Source organism: Panthera leo, chromosome E1, assembly GCF_018350215.1.
Source record: "Panthera leo isolate Ple1 chromosome E1, P.leo_Ple1_pat1.1, whole genome shotgun sequence".
Taxonomy (NCBI): Eukaryota; Metazoa; Chordata; class Mammalia; order Carnivora; family Felidae; genus Panthera; species Panthera leo.
The window spans coordinates 45,084,026-45,099,722 of NC_056692.1; the positions used below are offsets into that span (position 1 = coordinate 45,084,026).

The 15,697-nt window shown below is 41.1% G+C and overlaps 1 protein-coding gene across 7 annotated transcripts in view; it reads left to right on the forward strand.

Moving 5' to 3' along the window:
• Positions 1 to 11,356, forward strand: part of EFCAB3 (EF-hand calcium binding domain 3) — a 65,135-nt gene extending 53,779 nt beyond the window's left edge. For all 7 annotated transcript variants that reach the window (XM_042916532.1, XM_042916533.1, XM_042916535.1 and 4 more), the window contains 4 exons: positions 1,771 to 1,964; positions 2,312 to 2,496; positions 7,930 to 8,052; positions 10,882 to 11,356. In XM_042916532.1, coding sequence (XP_042772466.1) covers positions 1,771 to 1,964; positions 2,312 to 2,496; positions 7,930 to 8,052; positions 10,882 to 11,208 — 829 coding nt within the window. In that variant the 3' untranslated portion in view covers positions 11,209 to 11,356. The remainder of the gene's footprint in view (positions 1 to 1,770; positions 1,965 to 2,311; positions 2,497 to 7,929; positions 8,053 to 10,881) is intronic.
• The last annotated feature ends 4,341 nt before the right edge of the window (positions 11,357 to 15,697 follow it).

The following is a 15,697-nucleotide window of genomic DNA, read 5'->3' on the forward strand; positions in this document are numbered from 1 at the left end:
AAGATTAGTGTGTCAGAGAAGGGGAGACTACAGACGATAGCAGTGTTCTCAAACTTGAGCACACATCAGGATCACCTGGAGCAGTTGCTTAAACACATTGCTGGGCCCCAGGGTTTCTGATTCAGTAGGTTTGTGTGAGAACCGAGTATTTGTATTTCTAATGAGCTCCCAGTGCTGTTGATGCTGCTGGCCTGAGGACCACACTCAGAGCCATAGGGTATGCAGAGAATACTTGGAGGGAAAGGAAAGGTGAACCTTGAGGGACCTGGTAGGAATTAAATTACACTAAGAGAAATGAGCATTATATATTTTCAGAGGAGGATAAGAACATTGTGGATAGTTGGGTTCAAGGCTAAGGAAGGAATTATCTGATTATAAACCAGACTGCTATGGCACCTGTGTGGCTCAGTCAGTTGAGCATCTGACTCTGGATTTTGGCTCAGGTCATGATCCTAGGATCATGGGATAGAGCCCCAAGTTGGGGTCCACACTGAGCAAGGAGCCTACTTAAGATTCATTCATATGCTCTCTCTCTCTCTCCCTCTCCCCTCCCCTTTCCCCCGTCCGCTGATCACACACTCCCTCTTTCTAATAAAATTAAATTAAATTAAATTAAATTAAATTAAATTAAATTAAATTAAATTAAATTAAAATAAAATAAAATAAAATAAAATAAAATTTATAAACCAGACTCCAAGCAGAACGCTATTGGCACATCTACCCAACCACTGCTGCAGCTCCAACATTTAGAATGAGTTCTTTCCCTCTTTCTGAGAGGAAAAAAAAAAGGTTGCCTGTCATCATCCCAGAAAGCAATGAAGCTTCCCATTGCTGTAACAGAAAAACCTGCCTGTGTAATGATAAGCAAGGTCTTGCATTTTGTCCTCTGAAACAGTAAGCAGTGACGGTCCTCTGCTCCGCACACTGAGAAGCGAGGTCTCCCACATTGGTACTGAAGCCCCACTATACCAAGTCCTCCCCCCCCACCCCACCCCCCCGCCCACAGCTCCAGAGAGACATCCATCGTTCCAGCTGCAAGAGGGAATCTGATCTGCAATGAATGTTTAAGGCATGCATGTTTGCAAATCAGATGTCTATACCTTTGGGGATGTTTGTGCTGTGAATGAGAGTCCCTTAGCATATCTTACAGTATTTATAAACTAAAATGCACAGTAACAGATCTCCTAAATCTGTTGATACACATGTGCATGCATACACACACACACACAACTCAAAGAAATGCAACCAATAGTGATTTACTGAATAGTAAGATTATTGGTGATACTTCCTTTTTATACTCTTCTGCATTTTCCAAATTCTCTGCAATAAGGATTTCTTTTAAATCCTCAACACAAAGTAGTTGCATTTTAAAACTCAACACAAAGTAATATAATGGTAGGCATGATTAATGTTTGTATTCAAGCTGGTGCCACTCAAGGCTTTGTCAAGGATCACTATCGATAGGTATTTTTCTAGACAAGACTTGAGGTCCGGGCGGAGGAGGAAGGAAGCCAAAGCCCAGGAACTAAAAATATAAACTAGCCAAATGGCCTGGGGAAAGTATTAGTAGATATTCTATGAATGTCACAAAAATAAGCACTCAATAAATAATATTGAATGAATATACAAATTAAGTTTAAAATAAATGGATTCTGCCTATACCTTGCAGCTGGACTTTTTTTCCTTTTGTCCAGCACTTAGGCACTTTTTCAGTAGGACTATACAGCACTTTTTATTCTTTTTTTAATTACTTTTTTTTTTTTTTTTTAGCTATTTCCAAAGAAAATTCCAGGAAACCAGGTCAGGAATGTTATGGAATCCATACACCATGGCTTATGAAAAAAGGAGATTTAAGCAAGACATATGCACCCCTCCCAGCTCAAGCACAGCTGCCTTTGCCAATGCTGCCCGGACTGCAATAATGAAAGAAAAGGATTTATTTAAATTTCTTGAAGAGCTCAAGAGTAAGAGCCATTTGTCCTCTCCCCACTGTTGCAAGGGATTTATTCGTAGATTACTGGTCAGAAATAAATACTAGAGGTCAAGTGCTATAGAAACAGGGCCACAGCCTATTCTGTCTGGTCTATGTCACACAGGTATCATTGGAAAGCAAATCTGCATCTTAACCTGAGTCCTCATGATTCAGGTGAAGCCTAAAGTCTGGGAGTGGGGGAGAAGGCAAGAGAGTGAAGAGTGAGGGTCACAGCCACTGAGAAGACTAGACAAAGAGCAAAATAGGCCCTACATGTATGTCTTTTATGTGAATTTCCTCTTACACTGTTCATAATATCATTTTTGTTTTTATTTTTAGGGTGCAATCCTCCTTCAGATAGCCCGTATTCAAAAATACCCATCTTTCCATTGTTTCCTAATGTGGATGGGGTGGTGATGGGAAAGCCATTCAAAGACATGCAAAAATTAGAAATGCTAAGGAGAAAGGAGCCTCTGAACTTCTTTGAGAACTATTTTTTCCATAAAAGAGACTGGAAAGCACAGGTAAGATTTCAATTATTAATTAATTCAAGTTAATATTAGTTAAACATTAGTTAATTCAAATACTTAAGTTTTTAAGTTCTAACTTAACAGAACTAATAACATGTTTTTTAATGACAAACGTTTTCAGTCATTGTATTTTTTTTTTAATTTTTTTTAGTGTTTATTCATTTTTGAGAGAGAGCAGGGGAGGGGCAGAAGTGGGGGGGTGGGGGACAGAGGATCTGAAGTAGGCCCTGTGCTGACAGCAGAAAGCCCGATGTAGGGCTTGAACTCATGAACCATGAGATCATGACCTGAGCCGAAGTCAGACGCCCAACCAACTGAGCCACCGGGTGCCCCTTTTTAATAGATATTAATTCTGCTACTTCAAGATCAAAAATTTCTGCATGGCCAAAAATAATCACATTTGCAACTCATACACAAAGGGCTAACTCCTTTAATACATCAAAGAGCTTCAAATTGATTAGAAAGAAACTAACTTGTATAAAAATAAGCAAAGGATATGAACAGATAGTTCTCAGTAGTGTGAAAAGATATTCAATCCCATTCTTCATAAAAGATCCAAATCAAAACCACCTTGAAAGTGGTAATACAGAAAGATAGTATCTTTCCATATTAGACTGACCAAGATCAAAAGGTTGAAAAATACATGGGGTACTCATAAATTGCAGACAGGAGTTTATATTGATTCAACCTCCACAGAGGAAATTTGGTAATACCTACCAAAGTGACAGACCTCACACCTGTGGACTATGACTGAGGAACAATTTCTCCACTGCCCTCTTAGGGTCTTTCGGCTGAGCCTGAGAATTAAATTGACATAAGACAGATCAACAGGAGGAAAGCATACACATTTTCAAAAATTTTACAGGTACATGGGAGTCCCCACAGAAAACGAAGACTCAAAGTAGCAGAGTCCAACACTTGTGTGCTAAATTGGCCAAAGAGTTGTAAATAGAGTGAAAATGTGTCCAGGCAAAGGAACTTGGCCTAGGGTAGTTAATTGGGTGGAGTTTAGAAGACAAAGGTTAGTTTAACACGATTTGTACAGATTTCTGCCAGCCTCAACTCCCCATTCCCAGTGATAAGAATGTTACTTTCCTCCTGGTATAAAGAGAGCATCTTCCTCATGGGGCATTGATCTCCTGCATTCAGGAAGGAAGAGGAGAGAGATCAGAGTGCTCTTCTTAACACCCGCTGTTTTCCAAGTCCCTTTAACTCAAAATACTCCTTTTGCCAAAGTCACATATTTGGGGTGGCATATTCAGCCACCTTCATGACCTAGCATCTCACCCCTAGGATACTATCTGGGATACACTTGTTCCAAATGCCGCCCATACAGGGCAACTCATTACATGGTTGTTTATACTAGCAAACGGTTGGGGAAATAACTAAATGACCATTTACTAGATTAACTCTATTACCGAGTTAACTATTTACTAGGTTAACTACTACTGTATTTACTAGGTTAAATAACTAGGGGACTAGTTAAATTACGCTTTATCCTTACCATGAAATATTCTGCAGCCATTTTTAAAAAATTTATTTATTTTTGGGAGAGAAAGAGAGCGAGAGAGCGAGAGAGAGACAGAGAGAGACAGCACGACCAGGGGAGGGGCAGAGAGAGGGACACAGAGAATCCGAAACAGAGAGCCCCATGTGCAGCTCGAACCCACAAACTGGGAGATCATGACCTGAGCTGAAGTCGGATGCTTAACTGACTGAGCCACCCAGGTGCCCCTGCAGCCATTTTAATGACTTAAACTCTTTGTGTGATGATGTAAAAGATCTCCAAAAGGAAAAGGATATGAAACAGTATGTGTAGTACACTGCTATTTGTATAAAAAGGAGAAAAATAAATAAATACAAAGTATGTACATATACTTTTTTCTTGTAAAATGTTCTGGAAGGAAATCCAAGAGAATAGTAACATTGGTTGCCTGCAGACAGAGAAAGTAAGGGGCTGGGAGACAGAAGAGGCAAGGAGATCACAGTGTATATTCACCATACTCTGATTTTTTAAGCATATGTATGTTTTACACTCCTAAAAATTGGAAACAAAAAAGAATTAACTGTTTTGCGGAGTACTAAACAAGAGCTAAAATACTCTACAGCACAGTGACATGGGAGATGAGAAGGGTGGTGCTCAGAATTAAAGCTTCCTAAATTCATTGTATTGTTTGAGTAGAGACTTAGGATACTGGTCAAATCTATAATTTGTTAAATTAATTATGAGTGTTGGGGCGCCTCTATGGCTCAGTCAGGTGAGCGTTGAACTCTTGGCTTCAGCTCAGGTCATGATCTCACAGTCGTGAGATGGAGTCCCACATGTGGTTCCACACTGCGTATAAAGCCTGCTTAAGATTCTCTCCCATTCTCCCTCTCTCTCTCTCTCTCTCTCTCTCTCTCTCTCTCTCTCTTCCCTGATTCTCTCCTGCTCATGCTGCCTCAAAAATAAAATTGAGTGTTAAAAATGTGAGGATAATCACTAAAATGAATCATAAATAAGTTAATGAATAATCATTAAAATGAATAATTGTCAAATAGAAGGAAAAAAGAATAAGAAAAAAGAGAAAACATGGGATAATAGAAAATGCAAAACAAAATAGGCAGATGGGGTGCCTGGGTGGCTCAGTCAGTTAAACATCTGACTTTAGCTCAGGTCATGATCTCGTGGTTTGCGTGTTCCAGCCCCATGTTGGGCTCTGTGCTGACAGCTCAGAGCCTGGAGCCTACTTTTGATTCTGTGTCTGTCTCTCTCTGCCCCTCCCCCGCTCATGCTCTGTCTCTCTCTCTCTCAAAATTAAATAAATATTTTTAAAAATTTTAAAAAATAGAAAAATCCAAGTATGTCAGTAATCACAACAAAAGATTAAACACACTAGTTTAAAAAAACAAGGATAAAAAAAATACATAGACAACGGATCATCTTTCAAGTTTAAAATAAAAAAGGACACTGAGACTGATTTTGAATAATTCTCAGATATATGTTCTCTAAAGGAGACACACCTAAAATACAACAAAGAAAGTTTGAAAGTAAAAAGACTGAAAAAGATAAATCAGGCAAATACAAATCAAAGAGAGCTGGTATCAATATATTAGCATAAGGAAAGTAAAATTTAAGGAAAACATAGCTAAAGATAAAGATGCTATTTAATTACTTTTAAAAATCTTCAGAAAGATATAACTATCCTGAACCTGTGTGTACCTAGCAAACTGACAGATAACAGTTAACAGAATTGTAAGGATTAACTTTAGACTTTTTAAAGGCACTATGCATGCTAAAAAAGTGAATAGGCAAACCCATAATCACCGTGGGAGATATTTATCATGCATCTCCAGAAACTGATAAAGCAAACTGAAAGAAAGAAAGAAAGAAAGAAAGAAAGAAAGAAAGAAAGAAAGAAAGAAAGAAAAGAAAGAAAAGGAAGAAAAAGAAAAGAGAGAAAGAAAAGAAAAAATAAAAGAAAATAGGAAGGAAGGAAAGAAAAAAGAAAGAAAAGAAAAGAAAGAAGGGAGATATTTATCATGCATCTCCAGAAACTGATAAAGCAGACCAAAAGAAAAGAAAAGAAAGAAGGAAGGAAGGAAGGAAAGAAAGAGAAAGAAAAGAGAGAAAGAAAAGAAAAAATAAAATAGGAAGGAAGGAAAGAAAGAAGAAAGAAAAGAAAGGAGATATTTATCATGCATCTCCAGAAACTGATAAAACAGACCAAAAGGAAGAAAGGAAAGAAGAAAAGAAAAGAAAAGAAAAGAAAAGAAAAGAAAAGAAAAGAAAAGAAGGAAAGAAAGAAAGAAAGAAAGAAGAAAGAAAAGAGAAAGAAAGAAAGAAAGAAAGAAAGAAAGAAAGAAAGAAAGAAAAAAGAAAGAGGAAGAAGGAAGAAGAAGAAAGAAGAAGAAATCAACTCATCTTACAAAAAACTCTTATCCGTTAAGGAAGAGAGACATGGAACTAAAGCTTAATATAGAATCAGAATCTAGAAAAAAGTTGTTTCCGGACATGGGGAACTTGAGCACATTAGTAGCCAGGAGGAAGAGCCCTTAGAGCTATGGTTCTCAATCCTGGCTGCACAACGGAATCACCAAGGAGAGCTTTTAACAGCCCTGTGCCCAGGCCACAACCCTAACCAATTAAATCAGATCTCGGGATGGGGCTTAAGCTTCAGCATTTTTTTAAAGTTCCAACATGCAGCCAAAGCTGACAACCACTGCCTGAGGCAGAGAAACTGAAGTTGTAGGAGAGGGGCAAGACTGGTTGTGCCATTTGTGGAGCCCAGTGCAAAATGGAAATGTGGAGCCCTCTTGTCCAAAAATCACTAAGAATTTAAAGACAGCAACAGCAGAACAATAAACCAAACTCAGGGCCCTTCTAAGTACGTGGTCCTGTGTGATTGTACAGATCACACACCCACGAAGCCAGCTCTGGAACAAGGGAAATTGAAGGAAAATGGTCCAGGGAGCAAATAAATATTCAGGAAAAACTCTCACATCAAAGAGGCAAAGAGGAAAAATCAGGCTACAAGATGGAGAAATCCTAAGGTGGAAAGAAGAGTGAAAAGAATGTATATTAGACAGCCCTGGAGAGACAAGATCGGTAGCTGAGGGAGTGTGCGGACCTGGTTTTCCAGCAGCCACTAAGAGGACTGCTCTGAGGGCTGTAAGAGAGTTAACGGCAAATGAAGGAAAGTAATGGCAGGCGGTACAACGGGCCTGAATGAGACTGGGTAATACACGTCTTCAAGGAAATCAGTGAGCATATTTACGTGATTTCTGCCAGCATTGTTCAGCAGCCCAGGAGCAGGGAAAATGGATGGCTGGTTGCCCATGGGAAGTTTGGAAGTACTGTAGGTCGTCATCTGTGGAGGGCACCATCTTCATTTTCAGAGCTTGGTGATGGCTTGGGAAATGTGGTAGAAGTAGAGTTGGCTCCTCTCTACCTTCCATATCCATTCCACACATAAGCTATCTCTTCTTGTTTTAATGTTTATTTATTTATTTTGAGAGAGAGAGAGAGAGAGCACGTGTGTGTGTGTGAGCGAGGGGCAGAGAGAGAGAGGGAGACAGAGAATCCCAAGCAGGCTCCGCGCTGTCAGCACAGAGCCCCATGCGGGGTTCGAACTCACTCAGTGTGAGATCATGACGTGAGGTGAAATCAAGAGTCGGGCGCTTAACCAACTGAGCCACCCCGGCGCCCCATCTTCTGGTCTATGCTTCTGAGTAGGCTTCATCATTATGAGAGAAAATTTGCTAAATGCTCATTTACACATGGCACCATACCATGTAGCCCAAAACAACTGACAAGTGGCTTAGCAATTACCTTCTGTATCATACACAAACCCCTCATAATGCAATGTATTTCTCCTTATTATGTCTATGTTGTATAATTCAACCCAAAATATATCACTAACCTTCTTTTTTTAAATGTGTGTAAAGGCAGCAAATATAAAGCCTATTGACCCCGTCTCAGGCTGTCCTACTGACATCCTGGCCATTGACCAAATGCTCAAAAAGAAGCAGAATTGGACAGTGACTGATGCGGCAGCTATTAAACAGCCCGTGAGTATTCACTGTTGGCACCTTCTCAGAAAGCACTGATGAGAATATTTTCCGTTTCAATACTACAACCATAAACCCCAACGTTATCTTTTCTGCTCTATGTCTTTAAAACAAGACAAGCTCATTTCTCACTTTTGCCCATGGCAATGACGCTTCTTGCTCTGTAATCAAGTGGATTCAAATGTTAACTGTTATAATTCATCCTGCTAATCACCCATGGAACCATACCCAGCATCGCTTCTGGGACATTCATTTGTTTCATGCTGGAAATAGCAACTAGGTAAGGCAGCCAGCTGTCACGGTGAGGGGGGTGTACTGAGGGAACCACGATGAGTGAAAGCATCTCGATTACAGCAGCTAAAAGGATGGTTCAGGAGCACTTGCCAGGTGCCAAGCACGGTGCCATATAGGTGCTCCACAAGTACTCGACGGGTACTGATTCATTTACTGATCACAACAGTGCTTCCAGATAGGTGCTGTTATGGTTCTTTGTCATTTTAGAGATAAGCACAGAGAGGTTCACCTGTCTAAAGGCAGAAGGAATAGAGGAATAGAGCCAGACTTAGAAACACGAGCCGTGTGGCTCTGGAATCCACATTTTTAACCATAACTCTGTGCTCCCTGACTACCTTTGTGCCGTGACATCTTAGCAGCTTTTGTACTCCACAGAGACAGACCGGGGTATGTGTATTTCATGCCGCCTTTTTTCTGCACGTGACACTAATGATCAAGGTCTCCTGGATGGTTTCCACTTCCTTGGCCTTTACAGTACTGCATCTTGCAGCTCTGTGTCCCTTCCTCTCGCTTTTCTTTCCTGAATGTTCATCCCTTCAGTCTTGATGGTTCTTCGTTTTCCTACTGCTCTTCCCATTATAGGCACTCGTCCGGTCATTTGTTCAGTAAATATTTATACATTATTAACAAAGTTCTAGGTTTACGGGATACCACGGGGGAGGAAAAAACAGAGTTCCTGGCCTCCATGAGCTTGGAGTGAGGGTGAGAAGGAAATAAACAGTAGTAATACATGGGGATAAGTGAAACAACAGGTGAGGTCGGCACTGGACGCCACAAGAACACAAAGGAGTGGGCTCCCGACCTCTGCTCATCATGGCACTTACTCATGCTGGAATAAATGGAGGCTCCTTATAGCCGGAGGCCTCCAACCCAGAGTACCGGCTGCCCCAAGGGCTAAGGAGCTTGAGGAAGGCAGTCAATTGGCATACCTGTAAACCAGTCACAACAGAACTTTGGGGATCTCTGCGTTAAGTGAAGGAAAAGCCAGGGCAAGCATTCTTTGCACTGTCTCAATCTACCCTTCTTGTTTCAGCTGCCACCTATACACAGGTAACTCTTAAATCTGTCTCTAGCCGAGACTTCTTTCCAGTACTTTCACCTTAGCTCATTGGCTGCCTGATGAACATTTTTACCTCACTGTCTCAGCCTATCTAACTCTACCAGTCCAAACCAAACTCGTCATCTGCATCAGACGGGCTCTTCCTTGGGGATTCCGTATGTCAGCTGCTGATACCACCCTCTACCCAGTCAATGAAACTAGAAGGCCAGGAGTCACCCTTAATTTGTGAATTGTCCTCGCTCCTCACATCCACCTACGACCAAATCTGGCTACTCTTGTTCTCCTGAAAATTTTTCAAATCTGTCTCCTTCATCCCATCCTATCACTACTGCCTTCACTAGGCCCTCATTAGGTCTTGCCTGGACCCCCCAACCTCCTATCCCTACCTCACAGCTGCTCCCCTCCACCCACTCTCCACACAGCTGCTCATGATCTAACATAAAGATCCAGCTCTGCCCCTGTCCTGCTTAAGAACGAATGCTTCCCTCAGCAATGGCAGGATTTTTCAACTCTATTTTCTGCTCCACACTCTGAGAGACTTATCTCCCTTCCATCAGAAACAGGTGGTAATTGTGGTACCTGACTGGCTCAGTCGGTGGAGTGTGCCACTCTTGATCTCAGGGTTTAAGTTTGAGCCCCACATTAGGTGGAGAAATTACTTAGAAAAGAAACGAAAAGAAAAGAAAAGAAAAAGGGAAGGGAAGGGAGGGGAGGGGAGGGGAGGGGGGGAGGGGAGGGAAGGGAAGGGAAGGGAAGGGAAGGGAAGGGAAGGGAAGGGAAGGGAAGGGAAGGGAAGGGAAGGGAAGGGAAGGGAAGGGAAGGGAAGGGAAGGGAAGGGAAGGGAAGAGCGGCTCACTACAGCATGATTTTCACTGAGGAAAGGGCTCTCCCAACCTCCCTGAGATCAAGTCTAAGGGCCAGTACAGCACAGTGCTTTGCCTGCCTCATCTCCTTCACTCCTTCCCTCCTTCCCTCCTTCCCTCCCACTTTCAAAGCCTGACACTTTAGCGACACCAACGTGCTTGTGCCTCTACCAATTCCAGAGGCCTTTGTTCCTTTGTTTCTGCTATCTCCTGTCCCTGAAACTCCTTCCCATCACCAGTGACTCTCTCCGTCTGGCCAAACCCTTGAGGAACTACTCAGCATCTCTCCCTCCCTGTCCTAAGCTGGATTGAGTGCCATCCTTGGCACTCCTATTATATCCAGAGCCTGTCTCCACCCCCCATTTCCTCCTTGTTTTAGTCTATTGTGTTTTTAATATTCTCATAACATTCCTTCTCTCATTATTCCCAAATCATACATTTGGATTGTCCATCAACTCCTAACTTGCGTGTCCTCGAAAGGTCCTACCAATGTGTAAACTCAGTGATGTTCAACCAGCCTGGGAATGTAACTCTTAGGATATCTAGAATTGTGGTCCATAAGTCAAAGATATGTTAAGGTAACTACTGCCAACTTCTGCTCTCTCACTGCAGGTGAAGAGAGCTATAGATACCTATAACTTGGGAATTGCCCTGGAGCACCGGAAAGACATGCTAAACCTCTGGCAGAAGATCCGAGGGGATTTGATTGGAATAGACACTAAAAATGAGTCCTTTTATGATACCTTTTCTGCTTACACATGGTCCTGGAATGTTTGCCAAGAATTACTTTCACCAAAGGACTTAAGGTTATATGATGCCTACATGAATAGGCATACCTTCCACAACTCCGTATTCTCTTCTTCCTCGGATATCAGTGGATGTGACACAGACACAGGAAGAAAACGAAAACGGAAAGGTTTCAAAGGGTTTCGACGATGAGATTTCTACATTTTCTAAACAGCTCACTGCAAACTACTTTTTCATAGATATCAAAATTGTGGTTTCTTGCTTTTGTCTAGTACATTCTTAGCAGCTGGAAATGTTGACATCTTTTGAATTCTGACCAGTAAAAAAGTTTAAGTCATAATGTGGTTTCCCTTTCCTAATTCTTACCTAGTAAATAGAGGTCATGTGGTTTTTTTTCCCCCAGCAAACAACTGCACTCTGCTGCCCCCACCTGGCTCAAAATGGCCTGGGCACCAGGAGAAAACCTGAGATGTGCGCCTACCTTAAGGGCCTCTGTGAGCCCCTAGGGGCTCTCCCAGTAACATGCCTCTTAGTTTATGTGACTGTAAGTGGCACCAGGTTTTTGATTTGTAAAAGAGGCCAAAGACAGCAGATGACAATGATCCTTCAGTTCCAGGGAATAATATCACCATCTCCCAGGGAATCTTGATTAAATTTGGGTGTTCCTAAGGCTCCTTAGCCACACATCTTCAGGCTGATCTCTTGGATACCTTTTAAAAAGGGATGTTGTTTTCAGGGCATCTGGGTGGCTCAGTCGGTTAAGCACCCGACTTCGGCTCAGGTCATGATCTCACGGTTCTTGGGTTCAAGCAGCACGTCGGGCTCTGTGCTGACTGCTCAGTGCCTGGAGCCTGCTTCAGATTCTGTGCCTCCCTCTCTCTCTGCCCCTCCTCTGCTTATGCTCTGTCTCTCTCTCTGAAAAATAAATAAACATAAAAAAAATTTTTTAAAGTTTATCTCATCCATTACACTTGTTCTTTAATGCATTTAATAAAGATGCACATATGTAACTATATTACAAGTTTGGTAGTTATAATTTTTATTGTGGAAAACTACACACAAAATTTACTATTTTAATCACATTTAGGTGTATATCATCCATTACATTATTTTTTCCTGTTAGAAAAAGGAAAAAACATGTTTCACATTGATGGGGACAGTGGCTTATAATGTAAAATCATAACATGCCAGAAAAAAGCAATGAAAATAGTGAAGGCTCCTAGAACTATTTAATGAAACAGTCTTGAAGTAAATTTGTGTTACCTTGAAGAGTCAAAACTGTCTAAATGTATTTGCCATTCTTTACAATGTTATGATGTTGAGAAAAGGAAGCTTATTGACAAGTGGCCATGTTTCTTACCTGAAGAATAAGATTTATGGTTTGACAGATTTTTTTCTTTTTTTGGTATGGCTATGACCATAATAGGCAATCTAAGAGATGTAATTTGGATGCCAAAATTAGAATTCCTGAAATATTTTCTTGGATCAGTGAGATAACAGGAAAGAATATTTTTAAGCATATCTGTCCTGGAAAATCTAAAATGTACAGTAACACAGTCTTTCTATCAAATTGTCACATACTGTAGTGACAGTATAAACTGGCATCTTGTCAGTATAGCAATAGGTACTCGGCCATTCATTCAACAATTATTTTTTTTAATGTTTATTTTTGAGAGAGCACGTGCAAACAAGGGGGGGAGGGGCAGAGAGAGAGAGGGACAGAGGATCTGAAACAAGCGCTGTGCTGACAGCAGAGAGCCTGACACGGGGCTTGAACTCACAAACAGTGAGATCATGAGCCGAAGTCGGATGCTTAACTGACAGGCACCCATTGTTCAACATTTATTGAGTTGCATACTATGTGTTGGACCTTGTTCTAGGACCTGGATACAACAGTGAACAAAGAGATAAAATGCCCTGACCTCACGGCTTAGTAATCCAGCTAATTATAACCACTGACTCACTACTTCCACTTCTAGACATTATTCCTAAAGAAATAATCATGAATATACAAAATGATTTAGTTACAAGGATGTGTATCGTGTTGGATTTTAAAGTTGCCTAAATGTCCAGTAAGTCATGGTACAGTTCTATAAATTAAAACGATGTTAGAAAAGACCGTTCAAACAAAAGAATGATATTATAAGCTATCATCAGGTTATAAAATAGGCTACAACTGCTCAGAGCCATGAGAAGGCTGTATGGGATTGTTCTAGAACCTAATTATGATTGTAGTTGCACAAATATAGATTTTTATGAAAATTATCAGACGGTACACTTAAAATGGGTGAATTTAATTATATGTAAACTATACCTCAATGAAGTTGTAAAATAAGAGGGCATAAAGCAGTTCTGACACTATAGTAATTTAAAAGTTACTTCTATAAATACATAAGAAAAAAAAAAGACTGGAAGGTATACACCAGTGTTTTTTTTTTAAACCAAAGTATTTAATGGGTTAAATTAAGGATGGAATGGGGTAGTTTCTTTTTTTCTTTTGTCTAAATGTTCTACAATAAACATATTTATTTTGCAATAAGAAAAAAAAACACAAAAGGCTGTTTAAATTTGTTAAATCAGCTTATTCAATTATCTAGGCCTGCTACATGTTCTGTGAAACTTTAAGGAGAGCAAATCAGGACACCAGGGTCCCTTCCCCCACTTTCAGTTCCAGAGCACATGCTTACACAGACCGGAATTTCCACTGACTGGAACTTAAAGAAAAGCATGAAATAATTACCCACGTCCCAGGTTGACACCCAAGGCAATGATCCAGACTGAGAGTTGTTAACCTTTCCAGGCTTTGAACCCATGCCACCCAGCTAGAAGAGCTCTTCCAGCTCACCAGCAGAGGGACCCTTAACTCCCCTGAAAAGTTTTGCTTGCTGAAGATACAGTCCAGCATGAAGTCTGGTAGCACAGAGGACTCAGAGTCACGTCTTCCAAATTTCTGCAGAAAAATAACTTCAGGTGCTTCAAAAGATGGGAGAAACATGAGTTGTACAGGTCAACCAAAGATAATTGTACGAAAATTCAGGATACTTTTCTCCCATTTCACCAAAAGGGCCCAAGTTGTTTGCCATTTTAAATGACTAGTTGTGGGAATTAATATAGTAAGTCACTTCAAGTGAAAACAGAGTGAGCTCCCTGCAAGAAACTCTGCAGTGAGAATGTTGATTAGGAGCATGAATAGCTTTTGGTGTGGGGAGAAAAACGAGTGTAGAAGAGACAACAAGATGCCAAGAATACATATAAATCAACCACTATGTCAAACAACCAGCCTCGAGAAACTATAAAAATCCTTGTCACTTGTTTTTTGGAGAGGAGGTCTTGTTCAAAATGTTTCAAAAGACCATGAGAATGGCAAAAGTGTTTTCAAATAAAGTACAAATTCTCTACTCTCTTATCTTTGCAATTCACTCACATATTTTTCTTTGTGATTAAGGAGGATTTAGGGCCTGATCCAGTTTCTTTTCTGAGAAAGATACAGAACCTCTCATAGCTCCCTTCGGTTTTGCGTACGGAAAGAATCTGCAATGAAGGAAACGACAACTGGGTACCAGTGTGCTGAGTCTAGTAATGCACCATCTAAGTAACTAATTAACCCTTTCCTTATCTTCTTCCAGATGGTAATCATTACTCTCCTGGAACTCTTCTCAACTAACCTTGTGCAGACAGCATGCTTTCTTTTGAGAATCAGTTTGTAGTAATTATCAAAATAGAAATGGAAGGCTGAAAATGTATGAACATAACAAACTATGTGTGTTTGCATTACAATCCTGACTCTGTGAATAAGCTCAGATATGGATAATTCCAAAAAGTATGTGGTTACAAAAAATTTTTTAACTTGTCCTTGGATGGATATTCCATTTGATTAAACAGATAAACCTTGCGCTCTCAGAATTCATTTCATATCCTCCTCCCAGAAAAATCGTTTTTTGTTTTTTTTTTCATAGCTTTTCACACTACAAAAAGCTGACAATGGAAGCTGGAAAACTGCCAGATTTCCTCGGCCAGCTTGCTACCTTCCTCAAATTCTTCCGACCATAAGCTCTATGGGACTAGCTACCTTTAATTCTCAAAGTGATTTCTCCTGTCTTAAAACTTGAAGGAGGGGTGCCTGGGTGGCTCAGTCATTTAAGCGTGAGACTCTTGATTTCTCCTCAGGTCATGATCTCGCAGTTCAGGAGATCAAGCCCCCCATCAGTCTCTGCACTGACACTGCGGAGCCTGCTTGGGATTCTCTGTCTCCCTCTACCCCTCCCCCATTCTCTCTCTCTTTCTCTCTCTCAAAATAAATAAACATTTTTAAAATTTTTGAGGGAAACAGGGGAACCTGCTAGAGGATCCCAGCATAGAGAGGAGGCTCAAGCTTAATTAATGTCTCCCACTTTCTTGCGGGTCTGCAAGACCGCTAGGGCCTCCTGGCAAGGGATGGGGAGTAGGAAGCCCACTCCGAGAAGAAATTCTGCCAGAGTACGCCCCGCCCCATTCCCCAACCCCATCCCCAACTCAGGCCCCGCCCCAGTGGGCGGAGTTCGAGCACCAACCTCCACAGGGGACTGCCGCGCCCCGCCCTGCCCTGGTCCTTTCCCGCCCAGACTCCGCGACTTCCGGAAGGGGGCGTGGCTCCGCAGGAAGTTTTCTCTTTACGGAAAAGTAAGCATATCCGGCTCCGGTG